Source organism: Carcharodon carcharias (assembly GCF_017639515.1).
Source record: "Carcharodon carcharias isolate sCarCar2 chromosome 37 unlocalized genomic scaffold, sCarCar2.pri SUPER_37_unloc_2, whole genome shotgun sequence".
Lineage (NCBI taxonomy): Eukaryota > Metazoa > Chordata > Chondrichthyes > Lamniformes > Lamnidae > Carcharodon > Carcharodon carcharias.
The window spans coordinates 534,582-555,837 of NW_024470767.1; the positions used below are offsets into that span (position 1 = coordinate 534,582).

Here is a 21,256-nt window from a genome sequence, read left to right on the forward strand (position 1 = left end):
CCCTCTCTCCTACAGGATCGCGATCCCAGACAGATTTCCCTCTCCTACAGGATCACGATCCCAGACAGATTTCCCTCTCTCCTACAGAATCACGATCCCAGACAGATTTCCCTCTCTCCTACAGGATCCCAGTCGCAGACAGATTTCCCTCTCTCCTACAGGAATCCGATCACAGACAGATTTCCCTCTCTCCTACAGGATCGCGATCCCAGACAGATTTCCCTCTCTCCTACAGGATCACGATCCCAGACAGATTTCCCTCTCTCCTACAGGATCACGATCCCAGACAGATTTCCCTCTCTCCCACAGGATCGTGATCCCAGACATATTTCCCTGTCTCCTACAGGAACGTGATCCGAGACAGATTTCCCTCTCTCCAACAGGAATCCGATCCCAGACAGATTTCCCTGTCTCCTACAGGAACGTGATCCCAGACATATTTCCCTCTCTCCCAGAGAATCGTGATCCCAGAAAAATTGCCCTCTCTCCCAAAGGATCCCCATCCCGGAGAGAGTTACCCCTCTCCCAAAGGATCTCGATCCCAGACAGATTTCCCTCTCTCCCACAGGATCACGATCCCAAACAGATTACCCTCTCTCCTACAGGATCCTGATCCCAGGCAGATTTCCCTCTCTCCTGCAGGATCCTGATCACAGACAGATTTCCCTCTCTACTACAGGATCACGATCCCAGACAGAATTCCCTCTCTCCTACAGGATCTCGATCCCAGACAGATTTCCCTCTCTCCCACAGGATCGCGATTCCAGACATATTTCCCTCTCTCCCAGAGAATCGTGATCCCAAACAGATTTCCCTCTCTCCCAAAGGATCCCCATCCCGGAGAGAGTTACCCCTCTCCCAAAGGATCTCGATCCCAGACAGATTTCCCTCTCTCCTACAGGATCCCGATCCCAGACAGATTTCCCTCTCTCCTACAGGATCTCGATCCCAGACAGATTTCCCTCTCTCCTACAGGATCACGATCCCAGACAGATTTCCCTCTCTCCTACAGGAATCCGATCCCAGACAGATTTCCCTCTCTCCTACAGCGTCGCGATCACAGACAGATTTCCCTCTCTCCTACAGGAGCGCAGTCCCAGACAGATTTCCCTCTCTCCTACAGGAGCGCAATCACAGACAGATTTCCCTCTCTCCTACAGGATCACGATCCCAGACAGATTTCCCTCTCTCCTACAGGAATCCGATACCAGACAGATTTCCCTCTCTCCCACAGGATCGTGATCCCAGACATATTTCCCTCTCTCCCAGAGAATCGTGATCCCAGACAGATTTCCCTCTCTACCAAAGGATCCCCACCCCGGAGAGAGTTACCCCTCTCCCAAAGGATCTCGATCCCAGACAGATTTCCCTCTCTCCTACAGGATCGCGATCCCAGACAGATTTCCCTCTCCCCTACAGGATCACGATCCCAGACAGATTTCCCTCTCTCCTACAGGATCGCGATCCCAGACAGATTTCTCTGTCTCCTACAGGATCACGATCCCAGGCAAATTTTCCCTCTCCAACAGGATCGCGATCCCTGACAGGTTCCCCTCTCTCCCACAGGGTCATGATCTCAGACAGATTTCCCTCTCTCCTACAGGATCCCAGTCGCAGACAGATTTCCCTCTCTCCTACAGGATCACGATCCCAGACAGATTTCCCTCTCTCCTACAGGATCACGATCCCAGACAGATTTCCCTCTCTCCTACAGGATCACGATCCCAGACAGATTTCCCTCTCTCCTACAGGATCACAATCCCAGACAGATTTCCCTCTCCCCTACAGGATCACAATCCCAGACAGATTTCCCTCTCTCCTACAGGATCGTCATCCCAGACAGATTTCCCTCTCTCCCACAGGATCGTGATCCCAGACATATTTCCCTCCCTCCCAGAGAATCGTGATCCCAGACAGATTTCCCTCTCTACCAAAGGATCCCCACCCCGGAGAGAGTTACCCCTCTCCCAAGGGATCTCGATCCCAGAAATATTTCCCTCTCTCCCACAGGATCGCGATCTGAGAAGATTTCCTCTTCAACACTGGATCATTATCCCAGAGAGATTTCGCTCTCTCCTACAGGATCACGATCCCAGACAGATTTCCCTCTCTCCAACAGGATCGCGATCCCAGACAGATTTCGCTCTCTCCTACAGGATCACGATCCCAGACAGATTTCCCTCTCTCCAACAGGATCGCGATCCCAGACAGATTTCACTCTCTCCTACAGAATCACGATCCCAGACAGATTTCCTCTCTCCTACAGGATCACGATCCCAGAGAGATTTCCCTCTCTCCTACAGGATCACGATCCCAGACAGATTTCCCTCTCTCCTACAGGATCACGATCCCAGACAGATTTCCCTCTATCCTACAGGAATGCGATCCCAGACAGATTTCCCTGTCTCCTACAGGATCACGATCCCAGACAAATTTTCCCTCTCCAACAGGATCGCGATCCCTGACAGGTTCCCCTCTGTCCCACAGGGTCATGATCTCAGACAGATTTCCCTGTCTCCTACAGGATCCCAGTCGCAGACAGATTTCCCTCTCTCCTACAGAATCACGATCCCAGACAGATTTCCCTCTCTCCTACAGGATCCCAGTCGCAGACAGATTTCCCTCTCTCCTACAGAATCACGATCACAGACAGATTTCCCTCTCACCTACAGGATCGCGATCCCAGACAGATTTCCCTCTCTCCTACAGGATCACGATCCCAGACAGATTTCCCTCTCTTCTACAGGATCACGATCCCAGAAAGATTTCCCTCTCTCCCACAGGATCACGATCCCAGACAGATTTCCCTCTCTCCCACAGGATTGCAATCCCAAACAGATTTCCCTCTCTCCTACAGGATCACGATCCCAAACAGATTTCCCTCTCTCCTACAGGATCACGATCCCAAACAGATTTCCCTCTCTCCTACAGGATCATGATCCCAGACAGATTTCCCTCTCTCCCAAAGGATCATGATCCCAGACAGACTTCCCTCTCTCCCACAGGATCACGATCCCAAACAGATTTCCCTCTCTCCTACAGGATCCTGATCCCAGGCAGATTTCCCTCTCTCCTACAGGATCACGATCCCAGACAGATTTCCCTCTCTCCTATAGGATCTCGATCCCAGACAGATTTCCCTCTCTCCCACAGGATCGCGATCCCAGACAGATTTCCCTCTCTCCCACAGGATCGTGATCCCAGACATATTTCCGTCTCTCCCAGAAAATCGTGATCCCAGACAGATTTCCCTCTCTCCCAAAGGATCCCCATCCCGGAGAGAGTTATCCCTCTCCCAAAGGATCTCGATCCCTGACAGATTTCCCTCTCTCCTACAGGATCACGATCCCAGACAGATTTCCCTCTCTCCTACAGGATCGCGATCCCAGACAGATTTCCCTCTCTCCCACAGGATCACGATCCCAGACAGATTTCCCTCTCTCCTACAGGATCACGATCCCAGACAGATTTCCCTCTCTCCTACAGGATCACGATCCCAGACAGATTTCCCTCTCTCCTACAGGAATCCGATCCCAGACAGATTTCCCTCTCTCCCACAGGATCGTGATCCCAGACATATTTCCGTCTCTCCCAGAGAATCGTGATCCCAGAAAAATTGCCCTCTCTCCCAAAGGATCCCCATCCCGGAGAGAGTTGCCCCTCTCCCAAAGGATCACGATCCCAGACAGACTTCCCTCTCTCCCAAAGGATCACGATCCAGACAGATTTCCCTCTCTCCCACAGGATCACGATCCCAAACAGATTACCCTCTCTCCTACAGGATCACGATCCCAGACAGATTTCCCTCTCTCCTACAGGATCCTGATCACAGACAGATTTCCCTCTCTCCTACAGGATCCTGTTCCCAGGCAGATTTCCCTCTCTCCTACAGGATCTCGATGCCAGACAGATTTCCCTCTCTCCTACAGGATCATGATCCCAGACAGATTTCCCTCCCTACTACAGGATCGCGATCCTAGACAGATTTCCCTCTCTCCCACAGGATAGTGATCCCAGACATATTTCCCTCTCTCCCAGAGAATCGTGATCCCAGAAAAATTTCCCTCTATCCCAAAGGATCCCCATCCCGGAGAGAGTTAACCCTCTACAAAAGGATCTCGATCCCAGACAGATTTCCCTCTCTCCTACAGGATCACGATCCCAGACAGATTTCCCTCTCTCCTACAGGATCCTGATCCCAGACAGATTTCCCTCTCTCCTACAGGATCGTGATCCCAGACAGATTTCCCTCTCTCCTACAGGATCGTGATCCCAGACAGATTTCCCTCTCTCCTACACAATCATGTTCCCAGACAGATTTCCCTCTCTCCTACAGGATCGTGATCCCAGACAGATTTCCCTCTCCTACAGGATCACGATCACAGACAGATGTCCCTCTCTCCTACAGGATCGCGATCCCAGACAGATTTCCCTCTCCTACAGGATCACGATCCCAGACAGATTTCCCTCTCTCCTACAGAATCACGATCCCAGACAGATTTCCCTCTCTCCTACAGGATCCCAGTCGCAGACAGATTTCCCTCTCTCCTACAGGAATCCGATCACAGACAGATTTCCCTCTCTCCTACAGGATCGCGATCCCAGACAGATTTCCCTCTCTCCTACAGGATCACGATCCCAGACAGATTTCCCTCTCTCCTACAGGATCACGATCCCAGACAGATTTCCCTCTCTCCCACAGGATCGTGATCCCAGACATATTTCCCTCCCTCCTACAGGATCACGATCCCAGACAGATTTCCCTCTCTCCTACAGGATCACGATCCCAGACAGATTTCTCTCTCTCCTACAGAATCACGATCCCAGACAGATTTCCCTCTCTCCTACAGAATCCCGATCCCAGACAGATTCCCTCCTCACCCACAGGACAACCAGAGCCTATCCTTCATTGTCATTGGGTTAATAACCCTCACAGTGAGTCCATTATCATATTCACCGCAGCAGCTCATCGCCACTTTCTCAATGCCAACTAGGGATGAGCAATAAAACCGCAGCCTTGCCAGGAATGCCCACATCGTAAATGTTCTAGAGTGGAAGCACAGATGGGGCAGCTCGCGGGAGGAAGAGACCGAGAGAAAGAGTGAGGGGGTGAGAACATAAGAACCTGGAAAGGATGTGAGAAAAAGGTGGGAAAAACAGACTTCTGGTGGACAGGGCTGACCCAGATCCAATGGACGGAACAGCCTCCTTCTTTGCTACACTTGCTATGACTTTGATGGTGGTGTACTGACAGTGCCCAGTGACAGTGACGTGTCCAGAAGGTGGGTTTATTTCCAATCTCTAAGGACTAACCGATCAGAGAGATCCGTAACACACAGGGTCCCATTGTTAAACTCCGTTCCCCACCAGCAACCCACCCCCCCCCGACCCACCCAACCCACTCGGGTTGTGAGTCTCTTACCTGCTTTGCCCGTTCCTCCTGTTGGATCAGGATGGCTGCCTGCTGCTGTGCCAGTTTGAGCCTCTCCTCCTCAGACAGGGTGGAAGGGTCCACCGAGGGCATGTGGAGACGGGGGCCCATTCCGGGCGGGACAACCCCCATGGGGAAGCCCATCTGCATACCGGGAGGAGGGGGCATGCGGGGCACCCCCATTGTCCGAGGGGGCAACTGCATGCCAGGAACCTGCCGAAGGGGAAAAGGAAACGGCATAAGTGTCAAAGTAGCGGGGTGTCTGTGTGCAGGAGGCAGAAGGCGAGCGGGGACAGTGCAGTGAATTTTCTAAGAACAAACAGTGGGTCCTGGGAGCAAAACATTGATGTTTCTCTCTCTCGATTCATGCAGGCTCCTCCCTGGTGTCACAGACACAGACTCCCTTACTTGAATTGGACAGCACAGAACTTCCATTAATCAGCTTCATGGGGATAGAAATCGGTGTTGGGGGGGGCGGAGAGAGTTAGGACGCTTGGGGAGAGAAAGAGGGCTGCTTCAGTTCAATAAACATTCCAATCTCTAACCCAGAGCTTCCCAATGTGACCCATTCTAACACTAGATCAGTAAAGTGACTCCCTGCAAAAGGCAGCAGCAACCTTCAGTAAATAATTAATAAAAACTTGTAAATATGAAAATCTGCATTCTAATCAGGGAAGCCACTTTAACTTTGTAAAAACATTCTTAATTCAGGTATTTATGCAGGTTTCAGTCAAGCACTCTGTATTCCCCAACAGAAAACTCAGTGAAGACTCCCTCCTCCCACTCCCTGGCCCAGGGCGGTAGTGTGTGTCCCACTTCACTCCGCCCGCAATAAAGATGGCAGTGCATGTGTCCCGCTTCACTCCGCCCGCAATAAAGATGGCAGTGTGTGTGTCCCGCTTCACTCCGCCCCCAATAAAGATGGCAGTGCGTGTGTCCCGCTTCACTCCGCCCCCAATAAAGATGGCAGTGTGTGTCCCACTTCACTCCGCCCCCAATAAAGATGGCAGTGGGTGTCCCACTTCACTCCACCCCCAATAAAGATGGCAGTGTGTCTCACTTCACTCTGACCATTATAAAGATGGCAGTGTGTGTGTCCCGCTTCACTCCGCCCCCAATAAAGATGGCAGTGTGTGTCCCACTTCACTCTGCCCCCAATAAAGATGGCAGTGTGTGTGTCCTGCTTCACTCTGCCTCGTATGAAGGTGGCAATGCGTGTGTCCCACTTCACTCCGCCCCCAATAAAGATGGCAGTGCGTGTCCAGTTTCACCCCGCCCCCAATAAAGATGGCAGTGTGTGTCCTGCTTCAATCCGGCCCCAATAAAGATGGCAGTGTGTATGTCCTACTTCACTCCGCCCCCCAATAAAGATGGCAGTGCGTGTGTACTGCTTCATTCCGCCCCTATAAAGATGGCAATGCGTGTGTAACTTCACTCCACCCCCTATAAAGATGGCAGTGTGTGTCTTGCTTCACTCCGCCCCCTATAAAGATGGCAGTGTGTCCAGCTTCACTCCACCCCTATAAAGATGGCAGTGTGTGTCCCGCTTCATTCTGCCCCCAAGAAAGATGGCAGTGTGTGTCCCGCTTCACTCCGCCCCCTATAAAGATGGCAGTGTGTGTCCCGCTTCATTCTGCCCCCAAGAAAGATGGCAGTGTGTGTCCCGCTTCACTCCGCCCCCTATAATGATGGCAGTGTGTGTGTCCTGCTTCACTCCGCCCCCTATAAAGATGGCAGTGCGTGTCCCACTTCACTCCGCCTCTGATAAAGATGGCAGTGCGTGTGTCCTGCTTCACTCCACTCCCTATAAAGATGGCAGTGCATGTCCCACTTCACTCCGCCACCTATAAAGATGGCAGTGTATGTCTCACTTCACTCCGCCCCTATAAAGATGGCTGGGCGTGTCACACTTCACTCAGCCCTCTATAAAGATGGCAGTGCATGTCCCGCCTCACCCCGCCCCTGTAAAGATGGCAGCGTGTGTCCCACTTCACTCCGCCCCCTATAAAGATGGCACTGAGTGCATCTCACTTCATTCCGCCCCCAGAAAGATGGCAGTGAGTGCGTCTCACTTCATTCCGCCCCCTATAAAGATGGCAGAGCTTGTCCCACTTCACTCCGCCCCCTAAAAAGATGGCAGTGCTTGTGTCCCATTTCACTCCGACCCCAATAAAGATGGCAGTGCGCGTCTCACCTCACTCCGCCCCCAATAAAGATGGCAATGCGTGTACTGCCTCACTCCGCCCCCTGTAAAGATGGCAGTGCATGTGTCCTGCTTTACACTGACCCCTATAAAAATGGCAGTGTGTGCGTCCTGCTTTACCCTGACCTCTATAAAGATGGCAGTGTGTGTGTCCTGCTTCACTCCACCCCCTATAAAGCGGGCAGTGTGTGTGTCCTGCTTCACTCCGCCCCTATAAAGATGGCAGTGTGTGTCTTGCTTCACTCCACCCCCTATAAAGATGACAGTGTGTGTCCTGCTTCACTCTGACCCCTATAAAGCGGGCAGTGTGCGTGTCCTGCTTCACTCTGCCCCCTATAAAGATGGCAGTGTGTGTGTCTTGCTTCACTCCACCCCCTATAAAGATGGCAGTGTGTGTGTCCTGCTTCAATCCGGCCCCTATAAAGATGGCAGTGTGTGTCCTGCTTCAATCCGCCCCCTATAAAGATGGCAGTGCGTGCCCCGCTTCACTCCACCCCTTATAAAGATGGCAGTGCGTGTCTCACTTCACTCCGTCCCCTATAAAGATGGCAGTGCGTGTCTCACTTCACTCCGCCCCCTATAAAGATGGCAGTGCATGTCTCACTTCACTCTGCCCCCAATAAAGATGGCAGTGCGTGTCCCGCTTCACTCCGACCCTATAAAGCGGGCAGTGTGTGTGTCCTGCTTCACTCCGCCCCCTATAAAGATGGCAGTGTGCGTGTCCTGCTTCACTCCGCCCCCTATAATGATGGCAGTGTGTGTCTCTTCACTCCGCCCCCTATAAAGCGGGCAGTGTGTGTGTCCTGCTTCACTCCGCCCCCTATAAAGATGGCAGTGTGTGTGTCCTGCTTCACTCCGCCCCCTATAAAGATGGCAGCGCGTGTCCCGCTTCACCCTGACCCCTACAATGATGGCAGTGTGTGTGTCCTGCTTCACTCTAACCCCTATAAAGATGGCAGTGCGGGTCCTGCTTCACTCTGACCCCTATAAAGATGGCAGTGCGTGTGTCCTGCTTCACTCCGCCCCCTATAAAAATGGCAGTGTGTTTGTCCTGCTTCACTCCACCCCTATAAAGATGGCAGTGCGTGTCCAGTTTCACCCTTCCCGCCTATAAAGATGGCAGTGCGTGTCTCACTTCACTCTGACCCCATAAAGATGGCAGTGCGTGTCCCACTTCACTCCGCCCCCTATAAAGATGGCAGTGCGTGTCCAGATTCACTCCGCCCCCTATGAAGATGGCAATGCATGTCCCACTTCACTCCGCCCCACTATAAAGATGGCAGTGCGTGTGTCCCACTTCACTCTGCCCCCTATAAAGATGGCAGTGAGTCTCACTTCACTCCGCCCCCTATAACGATGGCACAGTGTGTCTCACTTCACTCCACCCCCTATAAAGATGGCAGTGCGTGTCTCGCTTCACTCCGCCCCACTATAAAGATTGCAGTGCGTGTGTCCCACTTCACTCTGCCCCCTATAAAGATGGCAGTGAGTCTCACTTCACTCCGCCCCCTATAATGATGGCACTGTGCGTCCCACTTCACTCTGCCCCCTATAAAGATGGCAGTGATTGTCTTGCTTCACTCCACCCCCTATAAAGATGGCAGTGCGTGTCTCACTTCACTCCACCCCCTATGAAGATGGTAGTGCATGTCCCACTTCACTCCGCCCCCTATAAAGATGGCAGTGTGTGTCCCACTTCACTCCGTCCCCTATGAAGATGGCTGTGCATATCCAGTTTCACTCTGCCCCTATAAAGATGGCAGCGTGCGTCCAGTTTCACTCCTCCCGCCTATAAAGATGGCAGTGTGTGTGTCCTGCTTCACTCCGCCTGCCTATAAAGATGACAGTGCGTGTCCCACTTTACTCCGCCCCCTATAAAGATGGCAGTGTGCGTCCAGTTTCACTCCTCCCGCCTATAAAGATGGAAGTGTGTCCTGCTTCACTCCGCCTGCCTATAAAGATGGCAGTGCGTGTCCCACTTTACTCCGCCCCCTATAAAGATGGCAGTGCGTGTCCCACTTCACTCCACCCCCTATAAAGATGGCAGTGCGTGTCCCACTTCACTCCGCCCCCTATAAAGATGGTAGTGCGTGTCCAGTTTCACTCTTCCCGCCTATAAAGATGGCAGTGCATGTCCCACTTCACTCCGCCCCATATAAAGATGGCAGTGCATGTCGCACTTCACTCCGCCCCCTATAAAGATGGCAGTGTGTGTCCCACTTCACTCCGCCCCGATAAAGATGGCAGTGTGTGTCCTGCTTCATTCCGCCCCCTATAAAGATGGCAGTGCGGGTCCCACTTCACTCCGCCCCATATAAAGATGGCAGTGCATGTCCCTCTTCACTCCGCCACCTATAAAGATGGCAGTGCGTATCCCACTTCACTCCGCCCACTATACAGATGGCAGTGCGTGTCCAGTTTGACTCCGCCCCAATAAAGATGGCAGTGTGCGTCCAGTTTCACTCCTCCCGCCTATAAAGATGGCAGTGTGTGTGTCCTGGTTCACTCCGCCCCCTATAAAGATGGCAGTGCGTGTCCAGATTCACTCCGCCCCTATAAAGATGGCAGTGCGTGCCCAGATTCACTCCACCCCCTATAAAGATGGCAGTGCATGGCCCACTTCACTCTGCCCCCTATAAAGATGGCAGTGCTTGTGATTCACTTCACTCCGCCCCCTATAAAGATGGCAGTGCGTGTCCAGATTCACTCCGCCCCTATAAAGATGGCAGTGCGTGTCCAGTTTCACTCCTCCCGCCTATAAAGATGGCAGTGTGTGTGTGTCCTGCTTCACTCCGCCCCCTATAAAGATGGCAGTGCGTGTCCCGTTTCAGTCCGCCCCCTATAAAGATGGCAGAGCGTGTCTCACTTCACTCCACCCCCTTTAAAGATGGCAGTGCGTGTCCAGATTCACTCCACCCCCTATAAAGATGGCAGTGCGTGTCCCACTTCACTCCACCCCCTATAATGATGGCAGTGCTTGTGTCCCTCTTCACTCCGCCCCCTATAAAGATGGCAGTGCGTGTCCCACTTCACTCCGCCCCCTATAAAGATGACAGTGCGTGTCCCACTTCACTCCACCCCCTATAATGATGGCAGTGCTTGTGTCCCTCTTCACTCCGCCCCCTATAAAGATGGCAGTGCGTGTCTCACTTCACTCCGCCCCCTATAAAGATGGCAGTGCATGTCTCACTTCACTCCGCCCCCTATAAAGATGGCAGTGCGTGTCCCTCTTCACTCCGCCCCCTATGAAGATGGCAGTGCATGTCCCACTTCACTCCGCCCCCTATGAAGATGGCAGTGCGTGTCTCCCGCTTCACTCTGCCCCCTATAAAGATGGCAGTGAGTCTCACTTCACTCCGCCCCCTATAATGATGGCAGTGTGTGTCTCACTTCACTCCGCACCCTACAAAGATGGCAGTGCATGTGTCCTGCTTCACTCCGCACCCTACAAAGATGGCAGTGCGCGTGTCCTGCTTCACTCCGCACCGTACAAAGATGGCAGTGCGTGTGCCCCGCCTCACTACGCCGTCTATAAAGATGGCAGTGCGTGGTCCCGCTTCACTCCGCCCCCTACAAAGATGGCAGTGCGTGGTCCTGCTTCACTCCGCCCCCTATAAAGATGGCAGCCATGTAAATGTCCTGCTCACATCGCCCCCTATAAAGATGGTGGCCAATAGGCTGAGCCCATCACCAGATGCTCCGTAGATGCTGCTCTCTCAATGCACAGGTGGGGTGTAGCCTATTTGGGGGGTACACAAGATGCCCATGAAGCCTGCCCGCTCAGCTGTTGGGTACAATCACAGAGAGAATGAGAGCGAGAAGCAGGGGAAGAGCCGGGGCCAGATCCCACCTGGACCTCAGTCCTGGAGAAGCGGACAGCTTGAAGCTCCCATCCGTTGTTTCTGCAAAACCCATGGTTTGGGAAGCGCTGCTCTAACACCCACCCACCATGTTCAGCTTACCTGCCCCGGCAGCGGTGGCATTGGGTGGCCCTTATCCATGTCATCACCCCGCAGGGGTCGGGTCAAGGCAACTCCATTCTGTAAAGACAAGAGGCAGGGAGCAGGTGGTGAGGCACAGGTCACTGAGAGCTGCCATTAGACATCTCGCCAAGTCAAGGCTCAATAATTCAACCCAGCTAACCAGAGCTGGTCACGGGGCAAAAGGCCAGCCTCAGAGCACCCCAGCAAGGAAATATGTACAGGAACACCATTTAGCATGAATGCTTAAAGCATAACTTGTGTGTCAAAGCTCAAAAAAGGCAGAGGGTTTCATTAACTGTCTTGAGGGAATGCTTAGGAAGACAAGCCATTAATAAAACTCCTGCTCAAAATGTTCAGAGAACAATGAGATCCGGAAGTCTTGTTTGAGAGATTAATAATTAACGATGTTTATATAATTGATGAGGGCCTGGGAAGGATACCCCTGACAGAGTGGAGGCTGAGAGGATGTTTGTCCCTCGTGGGGGAATCTAGAACAAGGGGGGCTCGCTTTCAAAATGAGGGGTCTCCTATTGAAGATGGAGATGAGGAGGAATTTCTTCTCTCAGAGGGTGGTCAGTCTGTGGTATTGAAGATGGGGGTGGGTGTGGTCTGATAGCAAACTGGAGTTGAGACAATCAGATCAGCCTTGATCTTACTGAATGGCAGAGCAGTCTCGAGGGGCTGAATGGCCTACCCCTGCTCCTAATCCCTTTGTGTTCTTAAATTTCAAGGGTGAGTTGGGGAGCTCAAAGGACAGAGAAACAGAAAGGCTGGACCCTGTTTGATACAGAGTGAACACTTCACTGGATTCGATTTACTCCACCAGCACCTGCCTCGTGCTGTGTGACAATGTCATAGGAACACACAATAGTGACAGGAGGAGGAGATAACCATTCATCTCACAGTGAACCTCCGGGTGAAGGAGGCTGACCAATTGCTGATTCTCTCAGGTCTGGAACACCAACCTGCCCACATCCCACCCCCTCCCAAAAGACGGAGCATCAACTGGAGCTTTCACGTGGTGAGAGAACATGCAGCACAGAATCAGGCCATTCGGTCCATCTGCTGGACTGGTTCTGCTCCACTCAAACCTCCTCCCACCCCCTCTCCACCTTCCCCCATCACCATATCCTTCTACTCCTTTCTCCCTCATGTGTTTATCCAGCTTCCCCCTAAAATGTATCGATACTATTCACCTCGACCACTCCCTGTGGGAGCGAGTCCCACATTCTCCCCACTCTCTGGGTGAAGACGTTTCTCCTGAGTTCCCAGTCGGATTTATTAATGACTGTCTTATATCGATGGGCCCCTAGTTCTGGTCTCCCTCTACAAGTGGGGGTATCTCCCTAACTTTATTGAACCTGTTTGTTCACTTGGGGTTGCTGATACAGAGGAAACAGTGGGACTCTCCAGCTCTGGGTCACAAGAGACAGGAACAGGAGAAGGCCATTTGGCCTATCCAGTCTGCCCTGCCATTCAATACAATTATGGCTGATCTTGGACTTCAACTCCATTTTCCTGCCCACTCTCCATACCCCTTCATTCCCTTAGCACCCAAAAGTCTATCCCTATCAGTCTTGACAGCATTTAACAATGGAGCATCCACACTCTCTGGGCTAGAGAATTCCAAAGACCCCCAACCCTCCAAGTGAAGAAATTTCTCCTCATCTCAGTCCAAAACGATCGGCCCCCTTATCGTGTGTTTTAGATTCCCCGAGCAAGGGGAAACACCCTCTCCGTGTCGATCCTGTCAAGCCCCATCAGAGCTAACAGCAAGCTGGTGTCAATGTCAGCGAGGAGGTTACTGGCTCCTGGAAGGCATGGCTCCACTCACCTGCAAGCTGTAGTTCTGCAGCCGTTCAATAAGCTCTTCTCGTACACCTTTAAGAACAGAAGACACAGATAATACAGGACCTGGTGGTCACAGTGCACAAAGAGACCACAACAGATAATACTTCATTTTAAATCACTGCAATATCCTTCCACACCCTTCTCTCCCAAGTAATTATCTTGCTTTCCCTAGAAGCATCAGTACTTCACTCAGTTACAGTGCTACAATCTCTAGTGTTTACACAGAGTAAGGAATCTTTCTGCTGTGCCATCAGTTTGTGGGAGGCCATATAACCCTCGAACCATGTTGGACTACCCCCACCCCCATGGCCACAGTTAGGGAAGGAGTGCTCGTTCCTGTCAGTCTATTAATCAGCTCCAGAATCCTTGCAATAATTTTCACTTTCCCCCAACTGAATGCCTACAGTGCGATGGGAGGGTCTCACAGGGACGTTCCTGCAGGATTTCAGCTATCCTTCTAATACTGATGGCTCAGCAAGTGGGATAGCCGACTGCTCAGGTTTCATCACTTGACACGGGCTGGGGAATTTACAGAGCAGAATGCAGAATTGAAATAGAACAGGGAAGGCGAGGGGTTTAAAAACAAGAACATCTTGGCTCCAATGTTCAAATGGAACCAGCTGGAGGCAGCAGCAACTTCAGAACTTCAAAGAGGTTGTGTTAATAGTCCAGGCAGTGATCTCAATCAGAGAGCACCCAAAGCCCGAACACATCCTCTCCAGGTGATCGCTGATCTGCGATCTACTTCCAGGTGGGCAACGAGGGATTTTCAAATCTTATCCAAGGCAGGAAACGTGGGAATCAGACACAATCCAATTAACTGTCAGGACAGGCTCGAGAGGGGCTGAATGGCCTCCTCCTCTTCCTAATGTCACTATAACTGAATTATGCAAGGGTCACAGGCAGTACCCACAACTACACAGAATTCATTTATTTTGCGCCTCATCACATTATTAGCACAGGTCAAATCCACTTCACTATACAACCAATCCTTTTCTGGAATGTTAAACTTGACTACTTTTTATATTCATTCACAGGATGTGGGCATCACTGGCTGGGCCAGCATTTATTGCCCATTCCTAATTGCCCCTTGAGAAGGTGGTGGTGAGCTGCCTTCTTGAGCCACTGCAATCCATGCGGTGTAGGTACACCCACAGTGCTGTTAGGGAGGGAGTTCCAGGATTTTAACCCAGCGACAGTGAAGGAACGGTGATATACTTCCAAGTCAGGATGGTGAGTGACTTGGAGGGGAACTTGCAAGTGGTGGTGTTCCCATCTATCTGCTGCCCTTGTCCTTCTAGATGGTAGCGGTCGTGGGTTTGGAAGGTGCTGTCTAAGGAGTCTTGGTGAATTCCTGCAGTGCATCTTGTAGATGGTACACACACTGCTGCTACTGTGCGTTGGTGGTGGAGGGAGTGAATGTTTGTGGATGGGATGCCAGTCAAGTGGGGCTGTTTTGTCCTGGGCAGTGTTGAGCTTCTTGAGTGTTGTGGGAGCTGCACTCATCCAGGCAAGTGGGCAGTATTCCATCACATTCCTGACTTGTGCCTTGTAGATGGTGGACAGGCTTTGGGGAGTCAGGAGGTGAGTTACCAGCTGCAGGATTCCCAGCCTACTAATGACCCAAAGATATCGGTTCTAATCCCACAACAGCAGCTTAAATTCAGTTAATAAATCTGGAATTGAAAACTAGTCTCAATGATGGTGACCATGAAACTGTCATCAATTGTTGTAAAATCCCATCTGGTTCACTAAAGTCCTTTAGGGAAGGAAATCTGCCATCCTTACCCGGTCTGGCCTACATGTGACTCCAGACCCACAGCAACGTGGGTGACTCCGGCCCTCTGAAATGGCCAAGCAAACCACTCAGTTGTATACAAGGCACCGGCTCACCATCACCTTTCCAAGGGGTATTGCAAAAGGAAATCATGTTTGACTAATTTATTAGGGGTCTTTGAGGAGGTAATAAACAACGTGGATGAAGGGGAACCCGTGGTGGTGGATTGCCAGCGGCTACTTGCCAAGGTACCACGTCAAAGGTTACTACACAAAATAAGAGCTCATGATGTAGGGGGTAACACCTTAGCTAACCAATCCTCTGTCCATGTTAACAGAGTCGGCATAAATAGGGTCGGCAACACAAGAAACAGGAGAAGACCATTCGGCCCATCGAACCTGCTCCACCATTCAATACGATCACGGCTGATCTTGGGCTTCAACTCCACTTTCCTGCCTGCTCCACATATCCCAGTATTCCCTTAAAGACACCAAACATCTGTCTATCCCGGCCTTAAATATACGCAACGATGGAGCATCCACAATCCTCTGGGATAGAGAATTCCAAAGATTCACAACTCTGAGTGAAGAGATTTCCCCACATCTGTCCAAAATGATCGGCCCCTTATCCTGAGACTGGGCTCCCGTGTTTTAGATTCTCCGACCAGCGGGAACAATCTCCCAGCACCCGCCCTGTCACATCCCCTTCAGAATCCTGTAGGTTTCAGTCAGATCCCCTCTCATTCTCCGAAACTCCAGAGAAAAGAAACCCGATTTACTCAGCCTCTCATCATAGGACAGCCCCTCACCCCAGGGACCAATCCAGTGAACCTTCACTGTATCGCCTCCAGTGTAAGTATATCCTTCCTTAAATGTGGAGACCAAAACTGCACACACAATATTCCAGATGTGAACTCACCAAAACCCTGTACAACGGAGCAAGAATTCCTTATTCCCATACTTCAATCCCCTTGCAATAAAGGCCAATGTGCCATTGACCTTTTTAATCACTTGCTGCACCTGCAGGCTAACTTTCTGCATTCCCTGTACAAGCACACCCAAGTCTCTTTCAACATCAACACTCACAAGTTTCTCGTCTTTTAACAAATGTTCTGTTTTTCTATTCTTATGACCAAAGTGAATAACCTCACACTTCCTTACATTATACTCCATTTGCCATCTTGTTGCCCAGTCACTCAAACTCTCTATAACCCTTTGCAGCCTCTCTGTGTCCTCCCCACAGCTTACCTTTCCCCCTAGCTTTGTATCATCAGCAAACTTGGATACCCTACTCTCTGTCTCTTCATCTAAGCCATTAATATGGATTGTAAATAACTGATCCTTGTGGCACTCCACTGCCTGCTGACTTGAAAAAGCCCCATTTATGCTCGTTCTCTGCTTTCTATCCATTAGCCAATCCTCTATCCATGCTAAAATATTACCCACCATCTCCAAGAGTCCTTATCTTGCCCATTAACCTTTTGTGTGGCATCTTATCGAAAGCCTTTTGGAAATCCAGGTATACAACATCTACTGGTTCCCCTTTATCCAGCCTATAAGTTACATCCTCAAAAAACTCCAATAAATGTGTTAAATAGGACTGCTCCTTAGTAAAACCATACTGATTTCGTCTAATCATACTATGTTTTACTAAGTGCATTGTTAAGGCTTCCTTAAAAGTGGCAAGTTGTCATGAGTTGAGTGTCACAGGGATCGGTGCTGGGGCCTCATCTATTTACAATTTATATCAATGACTTGGATGAAGGGACCAAATGTAAGGTTGTGAAACTTACTGATGACACCAAGATCGATAGGAAAGTAAGTTGTGAAGAGGACATAAAGAGGCTGCAAAGGGACATCGATGGGTTAAGTGAACAGGCAAAAATTTGGCAGGTGGAGTACGATGTGAGAAAATGTGAATCTATCCACTTTGGCAGGTAGAATAGAAAAACAGCAAATTATTTAAATGGAGAGAAATTGCAGAACTATGAGGTACAGAGGGATCTGGGTGTCCTGATACATGAATCAGGGAAAGTTAGTATGCAGAGATTAGGAAGGCAAATGGGATGTTGTTGTTTATTCCAAGGGGAATGGAATATAAAGACCATAAGACATAGGAGCAGAAATTAGGCCATTCGGCCCATCGAGTCTGCTCCGCCATTCAATCATGGCTGATAAGTTTCTCAACCCCATTCTCCCGCCTTCTCCCCGTAACCTTTGATCCCCTTACCAATCAAGAACCTATCTATCTCGGTCTTAAATACACTCAATGACCTGGCCTCTACAGCCTTCTGTGGCAATGAATTCCATAGATTCACCACTCTCTGGCTAAAGAAGTTTCTCCTCATCTCTGTTCTAAAAGGTCTTCCCTTTACTCTGAGGCTGTGCCCTCGGGTCCTAGTCTCTCCTACTAATGGAAACATCTTCCCCACGTTCACTCTATCCAGGGATTTCAGTATTCTGTAAGTTTCAATCAGATCCCCCCTCATCCTTCTAAACTCCATCGAGTATAGACCCAGAGTCCTCAAACGTTCCTCATATGTTAAGCCCTACATTCCTGGGATCGTTCTTGTGAACCTCCTCTGGACACTCTCCAGGGCCAGCACATCCTTCCTGAGATACGGGGCCCAAAATTGCTCACAATATTCTAAATGTGCTCTGACCAGAGCCTTATAAAGCCTCAGCAGCACATCCCTGCTTTTATATTCTAGTCCTCTCGAAATAAATGCCAACATTGCATTTGCCTTCCTAACTACTGACTCAACCTGCAAGTTAACCTTAAGAGAATCACGGACTAGGACTCCCAAGACCCTTTGCACTCCAGATTTCTGAATTCTCTCCCCATTTAGAAAATAGTCTATGCCTCTATTCTTCCTACCAAAGTGTTTGACCTCACACTTCCCCATGTTGTATTCCATCTGCCACTTCTTTGCCCATTCTCCTAACCTGTCCAAATCCTTCTGCAGCCTCCCTGCCTCCTCAATACTACCTGTCCTTCCACCTATCTTTGTATCATCTGCAAACTTAACCAGGATGCCCTCAGTTCCTTCATCTAGATCATTAATATATAAAGTGAAAAGTTGTGGTCCCAACACTGACCCCTGCGGAACTCCACTAGTCACCGGCCGCCATCCTGAGAAGGATCCCCTTATCCCCACTCTCTGCCTGCTGCCAGACAGCCAATCTTCTATCCATGCTAGTCCCTTGCCTCTAACACCATGGGCTCTTATCTTTCTGAGCAACCTCCTGTGCGGCACCTTGTCAAAGACCTTCTGGAAGTCCAAAGTAGGGATGTTTTGCTACTGTTGTACAGGATATAAATGTGTTAGAAACAGTTCAGGGAAGGTTCGCTCGACTGATTCCTGGGATGGGGGTTATCTCTTGCGGAAAGGTTGGACAGGCTGGACCTGTACCATTGGAGTTTAGAAGAATGAGAGGTGACCTTATTGACACATATCAGATCCTGAGTGGCAGTTTGACAGGTTGGAGGCTGAGAGGACATTTCCCCTTGTGGGAGAGACTAGAAACAGGGGACAGTTTAAAAATAAGGGATCTCCCATTGAAGACAGAGATGAGGAGAATTGTTTTTCTCAGGGGGGTCATGACTCTTTGGAGCTCTCTTCCCCAGAGAGTGGTGGAGGCAGGGTCAGTGAATATTTTTAAGGTAAGGGTAGTTAGATTCTTGACTACCAAGGGGGCCAAAGGTTATCGGGGGGTAGGTGGAATGTGGAGTCGAGGCCACAATCCGATCAGGCATGGTCTAACTGAATGGTGGAGCAGGCTCGAGGGGCCGAATGGCAATTTCCTAATTCTTGTGCTCATGCGTATGCTGACCTTGCCAGGGCTGCTCACATTCTCATGAATCAATGTTTAAAAAAAGAACCATTGCATACAGTAACTAAGCAATGTTTATGTAATTTGAGTTGAGACACACTGGGCAGGGCTGCCCTATTCGTCCAGTGTCGCTGCTGGATCTCTTATTGTTTTAGATGTTAAATGTGTGAGCATCGCTGGCTGGGCCCAGCACTTATTGCCCATCCCTAATTACCCCTTGAGAAGGGGGAGGTGAGCTGCCTTCTTGAGCCGCTGCAGTCCATGTGGTGTAGGTACACCCACAGTGCTGTTAGGGAGGGAGTTCCAGGATTTTGACCCAGCGACAGTGAAGGACCGGCCGATATATTTCCAAGTCAGGATGGTGAGGAGGGGAACATCCAGGTGGTGGTGTTCCCAAGCGTCTGGCACCCTGGTCCTTCTAGATGGTAGCGGTCGTTGTTTTGGAAGGTGCTGTCGAAGGAGCCTCGGTGAATTGCTGAAAAGGCAGGCAGGAGGGAAGAGCACTGCCGAACAGCAGGCGGACATGTCATCCAAAAGACAGGCACCTCTAACAACCCAGCAGCACCCCCTTAGTGCTGCATTGAGGCGTTGGCCCGCATCGAATCCAAAAAAGGGACTGAAGTTGGACCGGTCACCTTCCGATCTGGCCCTTCTCGTGCTTGGGGGGGGAGGGGGGTGGAATGAAGACATGCCCGGTTGGAACTAGGATAAATTCCCTGCTATAAAAACAAAAAAACTGCGGATGCTGGAAATCCAAAACAAAAACAGAATTACCTGGAAAAACTCAGCAGGTCTGGCAGCATCGGCGGAGAAGAAAAGAGTTGACGTTTCGAGTCCTCATGACCCTTCGACAGAACTGTCGAAGGGTCATGAGGACTCGAAACGTCAACTCTTTTCTTCTCCGCCGATGCTGCCAGACCTGCTGAGTTTTTCCAGGTAATTCTGTTTTTGTTTTAAATTCCCTGCTACGTGTCAGGAGAACCCAGAAAGAAAAGCGCTGGTTTTAAAAGCAAAATAGTGCAGAGGCTGGAAATGCAAAATAAATTAAACAAACACGGAAAGTGGCTGAAAGCCTCAGCAGGTTTGGCAGAGAGAGAAACACGAGTTAATGTTTCAAATTCAACATGACTCTTCTTCAGGGCTGAAGGGTCGAACGAAAAGTCCCGCGGACTCGAAACGTTAACGCTGCTTCTCGCTCCACAGATGCTGCCAGACCTGCTGAGTTCTTCCAGTGTTTTCTGTTTTTTAATCAATGATTTTAACTGCTCTAAACACTGGAGCTAAACAATGTTCATAAGATTAAAACAAGGTTCATTTTGAACCAAAATCTGCTTCTTAACTCAATGGAAAATAGGTTTAACATTTTAAAACATATCTAAGAGTTTATATTACACAAAATAATCATATTGTGTTGAATTATAATTTATTAATGGTCAAATTGCTTATTTTAATTCAGGAATTTAACGAAATTTCGATTTTTATTCATTGTTTATAATGAAATTAAAATCCAAATCCAATGGTTTAATGATAAATTAATGTTACTCATTAATTTAGTTGAAATTTTATTTCATTAATTGTTTTCCAAAATCCAGCCCGGGGGCGGGGGCCCCTGCGGGGTTTATTAGGGCCCTGTGTTCCTGGTCTTCCCAGCCGGCTTCCTGGAGCCGCATCCCGGGGTTAAGCTGGACTGGAGCCCGAGGCTTCGGGCGCTGCTAGGCCCGAACCCAGAGATCCGGGGAGTGAGGGGCCCGAGGGTTGGGGGGCGGACGGGAGGGAGGTTGGTCGGCGGGACCCTACCTTGGGCGGAGAAGCCGATCTCGTTGAGTTTGGCCTGTAGCTCCTGGACGCTCCAGCTGCCGAGCTCCGGCGCATCCACCCCGGGTGGCGCGTCCGCCATGTCGGTCTCCAGAAGCAGTACCGGCGGCAGCAAATGTCGCTGCCTCCTCAACCAAACCTGGTGGCCTTCACCGACTCCCCGCCTACCTCTCATCCGATTGGCTCCTACTGAAAGCTGACACCACAGTGCGACTGCGCTTTCTCTTCCCATTGGTTGAATGGCCATCAATCATGGCGTGACCACCTCCCCCACAATACCAGCAAGTGTGGTTGTCACGCCTCCATTGTCAATCACCGGGCACTGGCAAGGCGCCTGCGCACTCGCTTGTTGTGGGGGCGGGG

At 50.4% G+C, this 21,256-nt stretch overlaps 1 protein-coding gene across 2 annotated transcripts in view; it reads right to left on the bottom strand.

Moving 5' to 3' along the window:
• sf3b2 (splicing factor 3b, subunit 2) overlaps positions 1–21,036 on the bottom strand; it is a 110,471-nt gene extending 89,435 nt beyond the window's left edge. For both annotated transcript variants that reach the window (XM_041182042.1, XM_041182040.1), the window contains exons 1-4: positions 20,876–21,036; positions 13,452–13,498; positions 11,597–11,674; positions 5,423–5,644 (exon numbers count right to left, since the gene is read on the bottom strand). In XM_041182042.1, coding sequence (XP_041037976.1) covers positions 5,423–5,644; positions 11,597–11,674; positions 13,452–13,498; positions 20,876–20,975 — 447 coding nt within the window. In that variant the 5' untranslated portion in view covers positions 20,976–21,036. The remainder of the gene's footprint in view (positions 1–5,422; positions 5,645–11,596; positions 11,675–13,451; positions 13,499–20,875) is intronic.
• Positions 21,037–21,256: the final 220 nt, after the last annotated feature.